We start from the raw sequence: 17331 nt of genomic DNA, 5'->3' as shown, positions 1-17331 counted from the left end.
TCCTTGCCAGGCAAGTATAATAAGCCTACTAACACAGTTTACAAGACTATGTGCAAATGCCTTACAGGCCCTAAATGGTTGTCTCCCAGACACTTCCTCCTTCCTGGGCTCCAGGGGAGGGCTCTGGCACAGGCCCGAGTGGGTGTGGGACAGGAGACATCTTCCTGCAGGAGTCACTGCTCTGCCACAGCTGGTGGTGAAGCTGGAGCTAAAGAGGAAAGGGACACCAAGCAGGCTACAAAACTGCTACCATGAGTGGAGAAAAAGTAGACTGGGCTACTGATTTCAAAGAGATCACGGGGACTCTTGTAAAAATGGGAACACACAGCACCCCACTGTCACCGGGTCCAACACCCCAGCAGCCTGGGGTGTTCGATCAAAATACAGAAACACACCTGAGCCTGTCAGTGCTTATTCCACCAGCTACTGAGTCAATGTAAGTGAACTTATAAGCAGGAGATCAGAGGCTGTGCTGGGGCCCCTGAGCTCTGAAGGAAAGAAAGATCTGGAGGCCAGAGACCCCGGGTCAGCAGCTTGGTCTGCAAGTGAGCCTAAGAGAAGCCGGATAGAAATGCAAACCATGAGGTACTGACATGGAGTGAGGAGAACCCCAGGCCCACCAATATTCACTGCCCGGCTTCCTTAAACAAACTGCTCCAAACTCGCAGAACATCAAAAGCCAGATGGGCTGCACTGAAACACTCCACAGGCAACAAGCCAGACTCCCCGCTCACTGTAGAAATAAGCCTGGACTTGATTTGAGTCTTCTCAGCTCTGACAAGCTGGAAGCTGGCACAGATCCCAAAATCCAAAATAAAATGGCATTTAATTGTGACTAGACTCTAAAAAAGATGTCATACTATCTCCTCAGCTTGACATACTCAGCATTTCACCAAATGCAACTCTCTTGAAAGAATCTGACCTTTCCCCCACCCCGACCCTGCTTCCAAACAGTATCGATCAATTATTTAGAATTTTAAAAGAAAAACATTGCTAGTACTCAATAAACTCATGAATGTTGTAAAAAATCTCCCAAGTCATCCTTACAATGGGCTGATCATTCTGTTTCCAGTTGTAAGATCTCGCTGTCCCAAAGAGCCACAGGATCCCTTCAGAACTGCCTGGCCACCATAAGAAATGGACTCTTAAGTTGAAAAAGAAGCATTTTCTTTATCCGCCTATATGTTCTGCTTTGAGCAAACACCTAGTTACCCAATAACCAACTCTTCTCCATAACAACAAAAAAGGAGAGCAGAGAATTCAAGAGAGTTAGAGGCTAGCACAGGACTTCCTGAGTCCAAATCTACTTCTTAGCTACATATGACCTTGAGTAAGTTCATTAGCCAATTGTCCCTCAGACTCTCCATTGTACTGAGGGGGAATTTTCCCTTGTGTGGCTGCTATCAAGCTTTATGAGTACTTGTCCAGCAGATAGAACAGTAGCTGGCATTACTGTGACATAAAATAGGGTCTACCAAGACAGGAGGTTCCTAAGGGAGAAATACTGAGTCATACTAATGCTAAAATTGTCACATTACCCATCACTACAGGTGGAATTCATGTAACAATCCAATCTCTAATTGACCCTTGACTAAAATACACAGAAGGGATTCAAACAAAGACTCTACTCTTGGTAAATAGTTGAATGCTGAACAAGAGTGTTGAAGGTTACAAGTGTTCTCTAAGTAAGCACAGGGGTAGGGTGGCAGATTTTGAATGTCTAACTTGATAGTAGACAAGAAACAGAAAGTGCTTTTTTTATAGAGCAAAAGTTTGGAAGGTAAGCAAGATAAAATATAAATTAACATCAGCGTTACAAACTGATGTAACACAAAAGTATTAGAATCTTTATTAACAATCTTTTCATTTTTCCCCTTTGTACGTGGACAGCAAATCGTACTATAGCCTGGCCCACAGCAGATATTCAATTAATTTTTATTAATAGTAGCTGACATTTATTGGTTTGTTTTTCCAAGCAGAGAGCTAGGCTCTTTAATTTAATCTCAACCCCAATTTTATTACTCTTTTATTCAACATTATTTTAGTTTTTGTCCCTACTTAAGAGGCAGGACAAATGGGAGATTCTTATCCCAAAGTCACACAGGTAATGAAACGGCTAATCTAGGATTGGTTCCCAAGCAAATTTCAAAGCAGGAGCTCATGACCACACTGCAATCACCTCGGCCCCCGCTGTCCTAGCTAAATGGAATTGCTCAACCTACTCGTTATCACGCTCACATTGAAAAGCAGGGATACAGGTAATCCACACGCTAAAAAGGAAGCTGACGGATGGGTTAGCTGTTCCACAGGGCCTATTTGTGCCATTTGTGGGATCTGTATGTGTGCCAAGTCCGATGTGTGAAATAAAGGAGAACATTTACAGGTAGACACTTTATAGACAGACTGCCCTAGGCTGAAATAGCATTATAATGGCCTGGGACTATTTTCTTCATTCAGCTGTGATTCTGCTTAGACATGCCACTGTCTTTCAAGACTCAAGTTTCTCATGCCTGGACAACTTCTTTGAACTCTGCCCACGAGGGTGACCACCTGCCCTGGTTCCTGCGTCTCCACCCATTACCCACTGCCAGCCTTGTCACTTGAACCTCAAGGATAGAAATCACTGTCTTGTGTACGCAAAGCCTCTTGTGTACTCAAAGCCTGCTAACAGAAAGTTAATAAATGTTTATTGACATGGTTGGTCTATACGCTTTATGCCCCTAAAGCAAAATGGGGCCAGAGTGGGGAAACAGATTTCCCCCAGAGCTCCTGAAACAGCCTTCCAAAGCAGAATGAGCCAGTGTTGAGTTATTTTCCTAAAAAGGCCAGTCCAAGGCAATGGATTTCCAAGTTGCATCTTCTAACAGAAGCTGGAGCAGCAGCGGCACCTGGGAGCTCGCTTGAAATATAAACTTCTCAGCTCTACCTCAGACCTCAGGAATCAGAAATTCCTTTTACAAGCCCTGAAGGTGATTTAGGTGTCCTAAAGTTCAGGAGTCCCATCAGAGGGTGGATCTCAAGTAGCAGATAATAGGTTAGGAACCAGCACCCATCAACATAAATGTGGGCGGTGCTCTCATTCCCGGGAATCCTTACTGGATGCTAGTGCTGGCCAATAATAAGAGTAGTGTTGAGAGAGGCAGTATCTAAATTTCAGATAGGGAGGGGAGGGGAGAGGAGGGCTGGGGGGGGGGGGTAGAAGGCTGGGTGTGAATAGAAACCTGACCTGTATTGTTCTCTTTACCTGAGGACTTAACCAGAAAGTGCACCTTACTGCACAGGAAAGTTTCTTAACAGTACTTTACAGGAACGATCTGTTTTCCCATAGAAAGAGGGGCTTCAAGCTTGTTTTCATCTCCAGAGTACTTGAGATACAGTTGTGGTAGTTAAGTCAAAAGTGATACTTTTATCTTCTTTTGCAGTAGACTATATTTGGAGCGGGGCATGATTTGCTGTTCCCCATTCACTCATTACACAATTCTGACTCAACGCAAATACATTGGAGAGATGCAGCAGGCCTGTTTTCGTGATGGAAAGAATGAGACTGACATACAGAGCATTTTTTCAGGAGGCAGGACCACGCTGTGCATGAGGACAGTCGGGTGTAGCAAGAGCATCTGGAAGAGGTCATCTCAAAGATGCTGCTGGCTTTGAAGGTCAGGAACCTATGCAATGCAGGTAAGTGAGGGAACAAGCCAGCCAGCCAGCCAGTCAGTCAGAAGCAAGCTGCCCTGAACACACAGATCAGTCAAGCCTTGGGCCCATCTGAGGCCTACTCCCTTCTCTCCAATCTAAACACTGTTTCCCCAAATCTGCACAGCACTCAGTTTTGCTAGCAAGGATTGCAAGAGTGATACAAACACTATAATTAAAATTGGATGCAACTGAGTTTCAGCGGAGAAAACAAAGTGGATTGTTAATCATTCTATACAGAATTTATTTATAGTACTGAAGAGGTTATGCAAGTGTGGCCAACACCAATAGCTCATTCACACCACTGTGTAGAGTTGTTTGACCATTTGCTTAACCACACAGCGCCTTGGAGAGTTGAGGGGCAGTGTACACCATTTGTACCAATTTGTTCTTTGTATTTTGTTTAGATAATTAATCAGGGCAGACACAACTTGCTTTACTTTAATGGAGCTTTCACCTACACATTTTTTTTTAAAGTTTGAAATCAGCCAGTATGTACCTACTGGAACAAAATGCTCTGGACGAGTGTTTTACACACTTGAATGTATACATGAAAAGGAGAATATTTTAATAGCTTAGAACCTTTGCAGATTCCCTGCTGGAAGCATAGAATCCAGCCCTGCCAGCACTTCCTGTGCACAGGAAACCTTCCTGGGGATTATCCACTCTCTGTACCCATCGTCCACAGGCATCATACTTCTGAGCCAGGTAGGATGCAGCTAGCCTTGGATGGGTTTCATGAAAAAATAGCAGGGCTTTCTAAGCACCCTCTCTTTAATCACTTTAACCCCATTGCTAATAGAAAGCTGGAGGCCAGGGCAATTCAGTTTCTTCTTTTGTCACTGCTTGCCATAAATATGCACTAGTCTGCCTCTGAAAAGCTGAAGGAGGCGGCAAGCTTGCTGGACATTTATCATGCTCTGTTCCCCGTTAACAAGCAAATACTTTAGTTGAATGGGCCATTAGCAATCATTGTCAAATGGAGAATGCAAGGTGCTAGGATGTGACCAGCTTGTCAATTAAGGGGTGTCCCTTCTTTGGTGCAGCTAGCCAAATGCATTGGATCTTTTGATAGAGATGACTGAAAAGATAAGGGAAGGTAATGGCTAGTACTGGACCCGGAGGTCTGTGAGCAATATTTTTAAATGTTTCTAGTCTATGAAAGCTACTTAGTAATGACTATAGTAATTCTCCTAGAGATGAGAAAATGAAGAGACAACGGCCCCCAAAGTATGGTCAAGTCAGCTGAGAAACGGAGCTAAAGACAAAAATGTAAGATGTAATGACAACCTTCTCCAGCCACCTACGAGAACAGAAGCTTCCAAAGACCTCACATAGCAGTTACAGAAAGAGCACAGGGCCCCGCTAGTAAAACCTGGCTGAGGTCCACTCCATAAGAAAACCCCTTCAGGATTTCCAGTGTCTCAGAATTGCCTGAAGAAATGCTGAGACTTTTCTGCAATGCCAAGTTGGAGACACTAAAGTCAATCTCTGCTTCTGGGTGGCTTGACCCAGTGGCAGATGTCTCTCTGCCTGGAACCCAACCCCAGATGCCATGGCTAGTTTTGTTTAGGGAGTCAAGTAGAAAGTGTGGAAAGCCTACTGACAAAGTGGTTCTGGACAGGGCAACGAGGGCCAAGCACACAACATTTCTGCTTGTTTTCAACTTCAATGTTGGGGCTATACCATCGTTTTCATAATCCTACAAATTTACACCAAGCAGCCCAATCTATTACAACTCACATTTAGGATTAAATTACCATCTAGACAGAGTCTGTTGGGTTTTTTGTGGGATTTTCTTTATACATACATACATACATATATATATTGGATAGATTTGCTTGAACTTGGACTATATTTTTCCCTTCCCCTTCCTCCAGGGTAGAAGAGACAAAAGGCACAGAAGAGGCCATGGAAGGGCAACAGGCCACATTTACCTTGGCTTCTCCCATGCTGTGGAAGATGCTGTGGGGTGGGAGGCCCTAGAATCAAAAGGCCTCTGTGTTTTCAGAGAGGCCCAGCCCTACCTATCCCCTCTGGGCTCTGGGACTGCCCAGCAGGTCTCTCTGCCTGGAGCCCAAATAGACCCCAAGTGTGGTTAATCCTGCAGAATGGCTGCTGCTTGTCCGGCCAGGAGTTAAGCAGGAAAAGCTTCAGGACTAAGGAGGCCTATGGAAGACGGCAGTGATCCGAAGCTTTAATCAGCCCCAATCTCAAATCTATAAAAAAGGCCGTCAATGAAACCTACCTAGGCCATATTATCCTCTGCCAATGAGCAAGAACTGAGCAGCTTTTCTTCGCTGCTTCAGCCACCCCGGACCACAAGTGGTGCTTTCATACTTCCTAATCCCAGTTTCCAAGTCTGTGTGGTTCTCACATAATACCCAACAGCCTGGAGCAAGGGCTTCACCGGCACTCCTTTCAGAGACGTGTCATTTCTAACATCAAGCTAATCTATATGTTACCATGGCTGCCCCCTTTATCTGCCTTTACATCTTATGAACTGCATGGATTTACCACATTATTTTTATCTGAAAGACAGAAAATGGTGGTTTTATTGCCATACAATCAGATTACTGCTGCTAGTTTCTCTATGCCTTTTTACCATACTTCAATCAAAAGGGATCAGTTTCTTTATGCGCTGCCCTTGATTTACATTACATCTGTAAAAGACCTAGTCTGGATTGTAATCCCCTTATTAACTATGGCCAGGGTTGATTTGCCTAAAAATAAAAGCAAATTGTGTCAGACCCTTTCACTTTGTTTTTGATTCGGAACTACAAAATGGATTACTAAAGAAATCTTCAGAGTTCACACGGCTAGTGTAGTGCTGAATTTGAAATGAGAGTTAAACAAGTTAAACAGGGGGGGCATGTCACCCCTTTACATTTTCCATCACGGGAGAAGGGCTGAATGGCTTACGTCTTTGTATTCTTTGGCTTTAGAGAAACAATGAAGCCACAGGAGTTTTTCCAAGCTGTTCGGAACATGTCCTATTTGCTCTCTTTCCTCCTTTGCTATTCTCATTCCTTACCCAGCCCCCATTCTAATTCTCCCCTAAAAATGGGGGGGGGCAGTAGCTCTTCCCTAAAGAGCTAATTCCTCACTAGAAGCTTGTAGCTCTCTCTGGGCTCTGCATATTTTAATCAAAATATTTTAAACAGTTGAACACTCCTCTTTAAAAGAGGCTCCACAAAGAGTGAGCTCATAAGCCAATCTATGTAGACATATAAGTGACCTGAAAAACAGGTTCTTTATGTCAGCAGCAAAGGAAGGCAGACTAAGCAGACTAGAGGGCTCTTTCCGTTCTCTTTTGAAGAAGAGCGCTTATTTTTGTCCAATTTGTGGTGAAATCTTTAATTAGACAGTAAAGTTTACATAAAATGTCAAGGAGACAGCTCTCCTAAAACAATCGTTTTTTTTTGGGGGGTAGGGTTTACAATCTGCATTTCCCTTCTCCCTGCCTGCCCCTCCCCACTCCTGTGACGCAAGGCTGTAGTCACACTGAGGTCTCCAATACTTTCCCACTAGGTGAGCACTCTGAGGGAGACACCATCACTCCAAGGCGGGTGTAACAGGCAACTCCAGCCACCAGCCTGAACATCTCAAAGGAAGGACAGCCAGGACAGCCAGGACAGCCAAGATTTAGTCGCTCCAAGCAGCCATGTTGGCTTGAAGGCAGCTATCATGAGGATCCATCAATCAGAGGACTCACCCCCACTTAGTGTGCCCGGAAGAGGTTTGAGGAAAACTAGTATTTAAAACACACACACACACACACACACACACACACACACAAAACAGTTGTTCTTCATCTGGCTCTAGAGCAGAAGCCATCCCACCATGCAGTGTTTAGGTGGTGTCTGGGAAGTTCACCTGCCCCTCCTATTTTAGCTGGCTTGGAAGGAGAAGCAGTTCGGATCCTCAGAGTCATTTGCATTTTCTCTCCTCAGTAGGACAAATGTCAACAGCTATGCTTTGTGATAGATTAGAAGCAAGTGCTTACCAAATCATCTTAACCTCCAGCTCTTGTTTCTGATGCTCCAAGCCGTAATTGTTGAGGTTAAGAAGTGCAGTCCTGAGACACATGATTCCCAAATAAATGCTCAAAAGAAGGCTAGCAGGCATGGTCGGAGCTATCACTTCAGCTCTGTCTTTGTGCTCCCTCTGCCTGGCTCAGTTGTCCATTACCTACAGTTTATCAGCCTGACAAAATGCACGGAATGTGGATGCAAAAGCAAGAACAATTCCACCCCTGGTGCTTTGTGCTTGCTTTTTCTCTATATTAAAACCGACAAGATTAACCCAAAAGCAAACTGTGAGCATAGTTCAAGGGCTATTCAATCAGTGTTGAATGTGCATTTGTTTACCTACAAAAATAAGAATTTCAGACACAATGGAAGGCAGGCTGGCATATATATGTTATTGAATGGGCTGTTTAAACAGCCCTACCCATTGTAGTTTATTTTATCAATCTGACAGGCCAGCCTTTGTCCTGAGCCTGACTGGGGAGAGCTCTAAGTATTAGAGGTTATCTGGATATTATCCCGTCATTCTTTTGTATCAAGTCAATCAATATCAGGAATTCAGCATTATGTAGGGGGAAAAATTAACAGAAAAAAGCAAAATGCTTTGTTAAGTAACTAGGATGTGAGGCACAGAATAGAAGCCTAGGCCCTGGTGGAAAAAAATTTTTTTTCAACAAAGTCAGCAAAATCTACTCTAGAATACTATACAGATACAGATATTCTCACATTCAAGTGGAATGATTATTTTTTTAATCAACTATTTTACTTCAGCAAAGCCAGCATACTGTGGGGATAAAAAAGTTGTATTGAAGTGTTCATTTAAGATGGAAGCTAGGCTTTGCTGCTGTCTTCCCAAAGCACCTATTTGGTACCAGAACCCATCTATGGATACCATACAAATAATCTCACAGGGCAGCCACTACTCAGGACATGAGTATTCTATAAACTCCCAGAGATGGAAGTACGGACAATGTGACTAATGTAGTTATGGAGACGCCGAATTTACAAAGGATTTTTCTGGAGCCTGCATGCACACAGCTGCCGCTTGCTCCTGTGTGGACCACCTGCTAAAAGAGCTGACCCTCGAATGACACAAATCTAATTACTGGTGGTTGCTTTATAACAAACGAATTGTGCCACAGCTCAGACGGAGTGACGCGAAACGTCAATGGATTCGATCACATTCTGCCACATCGACCGCAACTTTTGCCTGGAAATAAGTGTGCAACTTTCCCAAGTACAACGCCCCCCTGGCCCCAGGCCGGTTAATCCGTACTCAACCTCAGGGTAGGAGGAGGGGAATTTTTTTTAAAGGCTTTTCTGTGTCAGTCTTCTAGGCAGAAATCCTGACCTCTTAGGCAAGCGTTCAGCTGCCCTCCTCTGAAAATCGACCTTCTCCAGAGATTCAGTATCCACTGGGCCTGGCAAAACCATGGTGAGCATTTAAAAGGCATTTTCCTGCCGGGGACGAGGAGCGGCCTTCTCCCGGTCAGGTCCTTCCTTCCCAGGGCGCTAAGCCTGCGACCACTGCTCAGAGAAGCTGCGGAATCGAATCTCACCGTGGGGAAACATCATTCCTCTCCTAGGCCTCTCCCCTGAACACGTTACAAAACGAAAACAGTCCTGCCTGAGCCTTGGGTGGGAATCTTGTTCTCCTTTATTTTTATGGTTGTTGCTGTTGTTTAATCCAAGTCCATCTTTCTAAGCCTCCTCTCAAAGGCACACAAAGACGCTGGGACGCGGAGATCGGATGGATTGAGCGCAACACGGACCGAGGCTGGGGGTTGGGGGGGGGGGGTGATGGTGGTAATTTCTTTGCACCGCGATTTAAACAGAAGCATCCGATCCCGCAAGGAAATAAAGGATGCAGCCCGCCCCGCGCGGAGATACCAGCGCGGGGGGCGGCGAACCCCGGGCGGGCGGCAGCGAGCCCCGGGCGGGCGGCCGCATTGCGCAGGGAAGGGTGACCTCTGGAGGCGCTGCGCGCGCGCGCAGCCGCCGCCGCCTCGCCGCGCCGGGCCGGGCCGGGCCTTGGCCTCCGTGCCGGGCCTCCGCGCCGCGGCACCGGCCAGGGCGCGCGGGTCCTCGCCAAGGCGCCTTCCCGCCCTCCGCCTGATGCCTCGTTATTCCGTATCCCCGGCACGAGGCCTCCGCCAGAACAGCAAATGCAATACTTTACATTAAATATATATTGTATATCTGCGGGATCACAGTATGCAGGAGGCGGCGGCAGCAAGGAGTAACTTTCAAATAGGGTCCGTGGGTGCGAAAAGTGCCACCCAGCACCACGAACCAGTCCCCGAGCCGACGGCCTCCCGCAGGGGCCGCTTCGCCCCTTTCACCGGGAGCGCCGTTGGGCTCACAGGTGGTGGACGTCGGTTGGACTCACCGCTTTTAGGAGAGTCGATCTAGTTCTTTCGTGGCGATGCGTTTCTACACCCTTGCCCGGACTTTTTTTGGTTGTTTTTTTTTTTGTTTTTTACTTCTGAATCCACGCGCCGTGGACTCGGCCTCCATCGAGGCCACGGGTCTCGCTTCTGATCCCAACGGCTCACTCCAGAAACAGCCGGTGTCCTCCACGCGTCCCCCCCCCCGCCCCCAAGTTTCTCCAAGGGTCAGGTTCCAGGATTCTGCGAGATGCTTTTTGGGGGGAACGGGCGAGGATGGAGTAAGAGGCAGCCCCGAGTGCACGCGGCACTGGAATAGATTGGATGGCTCGGGTTTTTCTCAATTCTCCGTGGAGTTCCACGTCCTCCTCCCGGGGCCTGGGGCCTGCTCCTCCCGGGCCGTAACCGGGGATTGAGGCTGATCTATCCAAACGGATCGATCCCCTCCTACCTCGAGGATCGCGGCATCGGGAGCCGCGCAGACTGGGCCCTAAGCTTCAGAAGAAGGCGTTCTGGAACCTTCACCCAGTCACTAGGACTGCGCAGAGTGAAGGGTGGTGGGGGACACTGGTTTATCAACCAGAGGGAGAGCCCACGAGCACAGGGCCCTCGGGGAGGTGGGGGGAGGGACCTACGGCCTAGGTGGGTCGGGGGACGGAGGCGAAGGCTGGACCGGCGCAGCAGCGGGCTCCCTCCTCCGAGACTGCGCGCCCGTCGCCACCGGCTGCGCTCCCCACCGTGCGCAGGGCCCCGGTCCGCGCGCCGTGCGCTCCCCGCGATCGCCGCAGCTCCGCCAGCCTGCGCGGACCTCCGGCGGCGGCGCGGCGCTCAAGCTCCAGGGCTTGGGCCCCGTCGTTCGGGTCGGGGATCGCCGCCACCAGACACCCCCGGGACGATCGGGGTGGGGGGTGGGGGTGATGTGCGCCGGGAGCGATCGCGGGAGGCAGGGCGGGGAGAGCCTTCTTTGGAGCGGGCGCGGGCGCCGGACAAGCCAGGCTAGCCTCCATCCAGGGAGGGAAGCGGGGGGCCGGGGGTGGGGGATCTCGGAGCCCGGCGTTCCAACAACCCAGCGGGCCGACCCCTCCTCCCCGCCCCCCGACGGCGGCGAGGCGCACCCGGTGGCGGGACCGGGGTGGGGGAGGAGGGAGGAGATCACGGACGCCACTTACTTGGAGTTGGAGGAATTCCAATAGATAGGCTCTAAAACTATCGACCTGGAAATGGCAGTTCTGCACAAAACCATCAAAACTCCCCAGCAGTACTTCCACAGCGAGTCCCTCCTCGCGGCCATGGCCGAGCCGCTCCCGGCCGCGCGCTCCCCTCCCCGGGCGGGCGGGCGCCGAAGGACCGGACGCGGCGCGGCGGGTCGGAGCTTCCCGAATCCTCCGGGGCTTGGACGGGCGGCGCGGGCGAAGGGCGCGCCGAGCAGCTCCCGCGGTGGCTCGGCCAGGTGCGCGGCTCTCCGAGGCCCTCAGGGCGCGGGGTGGGGTCGGGCGCGCGGGCGCGGCGGCGGACTCGGGGCTCCGGGGCGCCGCGCCGGACGCAGTTCGGACGGACGGCTCCCGTGCGGCTCCAGGGTGCCGGGCCCGGGACAAAGGCCCGAAGCGGAGACGCCTCGGCGCGGGGCGGCGGGGCGCAACGGCCCGGAGCGGGGCCGCCTCTGACTATAGATCCAGGGGAGCCGGCGGTGGCCTCAACGCGCGGGCGCCGCGTCGGCGCGGTTCCATGTCCCGGAGCGCGGAGCGGAAAAAAGGGCGCCTTCGGGGGCGCGGGAGCCTCCCGAGGCCCGCGGAGCAAGGAGGAGGGGGCCCGGCCCCCCGCGGGCGCCGGACGCGCGCGGGCCTTTGTGTGCGGGGAGGGCTCGGGACCCGCGGCGCGTAGCTCCTCGTCCCGGCCGGCACCGCCGTCCCCGCCGAGGAGAGTCAGCGCGGCCGGCGCGCTGTCAGAGCGCTATAAACGCGGAGCCCCGCCCCGTGGCGCGCAGCCCATTGGCCCGCCGCGAGGGAGCCGCGTGCCCATTGGCCGGCCGGCCCGTCCGTTCGCCGCCCCGCCCTACACGGGTGTCGCCAGGCGGGGCGCCGGTGACAGGTGAGCCCCGCCCCCCGCCCCGAGCGCCGCGCCGCGCCGCGCCGCCCGCGGCAGGCGAGGAGTGGACGGGCGCGGACCCCGCGCGCCCCGGCGAGGTGCGGACGCTGAGACGGGGTCGGCCGGGGCCGCGACGGGGCCGCCCTGGGCACGCCTGGCGGCCGGCCCGACCCGCTCGCCGCGCCCAGGCGGCGCGCCTTCTCCGCCGGACCAGAGTCCTAAGTTCCAGTCCACCGAAGGGGCGCCGCGGCGCGCACTGGCATCCTCGGGTCTTGGAAGGGAGTTTCCATGGGGGAGGGGGAACACCCACACACACTCCACCCCCCTCCCCTACACATCCCGCCCCTACAGCCCCCACCCCACCGCTACACACCCCACTCCACCCCTACACACCTCACCCCCTACACACCCACCTCACCCCTACACACCCCCCACCCCGCCCCTACCCCCGCACCCCGCCCCTACACCCCCCATCCCGCCCCTACACCCCCCCACCCCGCCCCTACACACCCCCACTCCACACCCCACTCCACCCCTACACACCTCACTCCCTACACACCCACCTCACCCCTACACACACCCCACTCCGCCCCTACCCACCCTACTCCTCCCCTACCCCCCCATCCCGCCCCTACACCCCCCACCCCGCCCCTACACACCCCCACTCCACCCCTGCACCCCCCATCCCGCCCCTACACCCCCCCACTCCACACCCCACTCCACCCCTACACACCTCACTCCCTACACCCCCACCCCGCCCCTACACACCCCCACCCCACCCCTACACCCCCCACCCCACCCCTACACACCCCCACTCCACCCCTACACACCCCACACACCTCACCCCCTACACACCCACCTCACCCCTACACACCCTCACCCCGCCCCTACACACCCCCACCCCACCCCTACACACCTCACCCCCTACACACCCACCTCACCCCTACACACCCCCACCCTGCCCCTACACACCCCCACCCCACCCCTACACACCTCACCCCTACACACCTCACCCCTACACACCTCACCCCTACACACCCCCACCCCGCCCCTACAGCCCCCACCCCGCCCCTACACCCCCCACTCCACCCCTACACCCCACCCCGCCCCTACACCCCCCACTCCACCCATCCACCCACCCACCCCACCCCTACACACCCCACCCCGCCCCTACACACCCCCACCCCCTACACACCCCCACCACCCCCTCCCCTACACATCCCGCTCCTCCCCACCCCTACACATCCCCACTCCACCCCTCCCCACCCAGCACCTACATATCCCCCACTCCACCCCTACAGACCCTGCACCCTACCCCACTCCCCTACACACTCCACCCCCTACATACCCCCTACACACTCCACCCATACACACCCCTACATACCCCACTCCCACCCCCATCCTACACACAACCCCCTCCCTTCCACACCCCGCCCCCAAGCAGCCAATGCTGTCCCCCCTCCCCCCCGCACCCACCCCCACCCCCGGCCTCCCGTAGTCCCCTTGCAGACCCTGAGCCTGTCCTGTCCTCCTCCGTCCTGGTAGGGCACAGGGTCAACTGCGGCTCCACCCAGGTCAAGGGCTGAGGGTCATGGGGACCGGCTGGCGGGCGCCCCCTCCTCCCGCCCGCGCCCCTTCCCCGCGGGCGCCCCCGCCGCGCCCTCCCTTCCCTCAGCAGCCGAGGTGGACGCGGGGCGGACGCTGGGGCTCCAGCTCGGGCCGGGGACGGCGGCCGGTCCTCGGAGGTCCTCGGCTGCGGGAGGCGCCGGCTCCGTGCCGGAGGATCCGGGGATCCGCGGGCCCACAGCGCCCACTGGCGGCGCGCCGGCCCCGCGCCCGGAGCGTGCACCTGCGGCGGCCGCCGTTTGCTCGGACCGCGCGGTCCCGATGTGCCGGGCCAGGACAGGAGCCGGTCCAAGCGCAAGGCCGGGCGTCTGCGGAGGGTAACCGCACGGCGCTCCCGCAAATGACCCCCGTAAACCAGAGCGTGCGCCGGGCGCATGGCACCTGGCCGCGGCCCCGCTGCCGCCGGGGCGTGAAGTTGGCGGGGTGAGAACCAACCCCCTCGGGTGGAGAGGGCCGGAGCTCTCCCGAGGTTCCCAGCCGAGTCCTCGGGTCCCCGCAGCGGGAGGAAGTGGCTGAAGTCCCGCTCCGCGGACGCTCCCAGCGCCCCGCAGGTGCCATCTGAACCCTGCCCGAAAACCGACTGGACTTTGTAATGTTTAAAGCGTTTAGCGATCTGATCGCACAGCTCCGCTCACCGGGCCTTGGGAACCTAAACGCTGTGACCCCGGTGCCCTTACATCCGCTCTTAACAAACGGCAGGAAAGGCAGGACATTTGCATTGTCTGAAAATAGCCCAGCTTCCAAAAATACCGTTTTCAGTAAACCAGATATTCCGATGTCTATCACACGTAAAATGTCTCAACTTGGGGAAAATGTGTCTGTACATTTATTTAATAATTGCCTCCCTTTAAAAAGAAAGTGTGCATTAAAGAAAAATTCCCTGTGTTTTCTCATGTATGTAGACACACATCACTTTCAGGAGTTAGGTTGGCTGAGGATGCTTAAGTGGAAAGTACCAGCGACTATAAACAAGATGAGAAAAGTCTGCTCTTGTTCATTCCAGTCATTTGGGGAATTCAAGCATCTTAAGCCAATCTTAAGCCACTCCTATAGTTTATCTGGCCAGGCAAAAATGTCCCAGGAGCATTATTGAAGACCTACAAGTACTAAACCATCACCAGGACCAAACCACAACAGGCAAATAGCTCTTTGTATTTGCACTTCACTTTACAATTTTTGGTCATGTTCAAGAATCAGTCGTTTTACCAGGACACACTTAACTTCATTCCGAAGAGATTTTTATTTCAGTAGTCATGGGGACGTTATTTCACTGTAATCTAGATGTAAGGAAATTTTTAAGTCAAAAGATACAGAAGATATACTTAATATAAAATTGAGATGAAGTTTTAAGACAGCAAATAAAGCTGGGTAATTCGTTTCTTTAAAAGGGAAATACCTGCCAAACAAGATGCACTTTAAAAATCATATTCCTATTCTTTTTAATTCCCAAGCATATTTTGTCTTACAGATTTCTTATATATTCCTAGTACCTACACCATCAATTCTGGGAGATACTACAAAACGTATAACATAATTTCAGTAAAAACAGCTTATCTAAATGTAGCATAGCCAAAAAAGTACTTGATATATGCTGATTGTTGCAGAATGTTGTCTGTAAGCTACTAAAATTGTTTCCTGACAGTTTTAGAGCTCTTCAGAACGTATCTTACACAACTAACCAAAAGGGAAGATCTTTCTCAACAAGGGTAGAATAAAATCCTTTCTTGAAAGTATCCCTCCCCATCCACGTTCTGAACCTAATTGTATATGATGAAGCATCTTCAGAACCTACTATATCAGACAGGGTAAGTATTGCATCAAGCTTGCTCTAGGTTGGGCCATTCTTCCATCTAGGTACAGAAGCAAAGAGAATACCCTGTATTCCACTGGAGGCCACCTAAGTCTCTAGGTGCAGCCCACTAAAAGTAAATAGCATTACTAAGAAAGAACCACATACCTGAAGGAATACAAAAATGGTTCCAACTAGCTTGGGTATCTGGGGGGAAAAAAAACACCTCATTTCCTTATTTGCAAACCGATAGCAGCAGGTAAGAGCTGGCAATGCAGTTTCTATCACTTTTTATACTTCAACTTCTCTACTCAGGATTCCCACTTGATGGATGGATTTATTGGCAATCTAATTTGTAATCAATATACAAGGGAAATCACTGAGGCTGGCCCTAAGTGGAATGAATCCCTATTTTACCCATGAAGCCTCTACACTCCTTCCTCCCCAACACTTAGAACCAGTACAATTACATACTCTAGCTGGCATTAATCCACAGTAAACACCTAAGAACCACCCAAATATATACAATGAATAAATGCACTTAAATTCAAGTAATCCTACTGATATCCAGTAAACAAAGTATGTACCAATCTTTGAAATATATGGACACCAAACTCACTTCAGCTGTGGTCCTAATTTCAGAGTAAAGAAACAATTGCCGTATCTTCTGATCAACCACTGCTGGCTTAGGAAAAAACACTATTTTAAAAGTAACATCCAATAAAGTGTCATTCTTAGTGATTTAAGAATAAAAGGGCTTATTAAAAGGACCTATCAATGATTTGCAGGACATTCTTACCCCTGTAAAAGCAACTCTTCTTATTTATCAAAGTTTCAAGAAACTGTTGTGGGGGAAATGATGCAGGCACCATAAATTTATAGTTCTCTGAACTCCCTAGCATTTCCTAGCTCCATTTATGCATGTAACTATAAATAATATACAGGCAATATAACCTAATCATCAAACAATGCAATCAATTATAAAAGAGGGCATAATGTATCATCAAATGTGAATACTCTACATTATTGAATTTTATTTTCATGGACAACTGAATCCCAACTAGAACTATACAAGAGCAATTACAACATAACAAAAGGACTGGAGGCAATACTCATGGCACAGTGCTGACTAGCCTGCCCTCAGCATTTCTCATGGCAAAGGAAGGGAGGGAAGGAAGGAGGGATTGTAGATAGATGGGTAGACAGATAAAAGCAATGTATCTTGGTGTAATGCCACAGAAAATGGAGAGGACTGAAAGCCAGAAGCTGAAAGCTAACACTAAGTTTAGAGAAAACTTAGAGGAGGCAACAATGCTCAATAGGAAATGGACTCATTACCTTGCTCATGTAACTGTAACTTCTCTGTACAGCATTTTTACAATAAAAAACATACAAAAAAAAACTTAAATGACAAGCAGAGTCTTCCTTCATACAAAATGAATACACATAAACAGGACAAACTGGTCAGGATTCTATGCTGACTGTACTTTGGGAAAATGCACCAGAAACAATGAAGGCAGCTTGGAACAATGAAGGGGGGAATACTAAAAGGAAGAGCCCAGAGAGCTGTGTATGACCAGCAGGGGTAGAGGTCCAGGTCATCATGGAGGAGACCTAGTCTGCCTTGCTACATCTTAAGGAAAAGTGAACTAGTTCAACTACTAAACCCCTTCCCCTATTTGAAACATTAAAGAGTCCTGACACCAAGCTAATTGAAAGGCTT

General features: G+C 51.0%; 1 protein-coding gene across 1 annotated transcript in view; it reads right to left on the bottom strand.

Annotated features, from left to right (window-relative positions):
- The window catches only part of Efnb2 (ephrin B2), a 45405-nt gene extending 33390 nt beyond the window's left edge, over positions 1-12015 (bottom strand). Inside the window, exon 1 of the mRNA XM_070002639.1 lies at positions 11278-12015. Coding sequence (XP_069858740.1) covers positions 11278-11399 — 122 coding nt within the window. The 5' untranslated portion in view covers positions 11400-12015. The remainder of the gene's footprint in view (positions 1-11277) is intronic.
- Between the last annotated feature and the right edge of the window lie 5316 nt (positions 12016-17331).

The sequence above is a fragment of the Dipodomys merriami genome, unplaced genomic scaffold, assembly GCF_024711535.1.
Source record: "Dipodomys merriami isolate MVZ:Mamm:240054 unplaced genomic scaffold, mDipMer1.0.p SCAF_6, whole genome shotgun sequence".
Classification (NCBI taxonomy): Eukaryota; Metazoa; Chordata; class Mammalia; order Rodentia; family Heteromyidae; genus Dipodomys; species Dipodomys merriami.
Note: the sequence above shows the minus strand (reverse complement) of the source record. Positions and strands in the feature narration are given on the sequence as shown.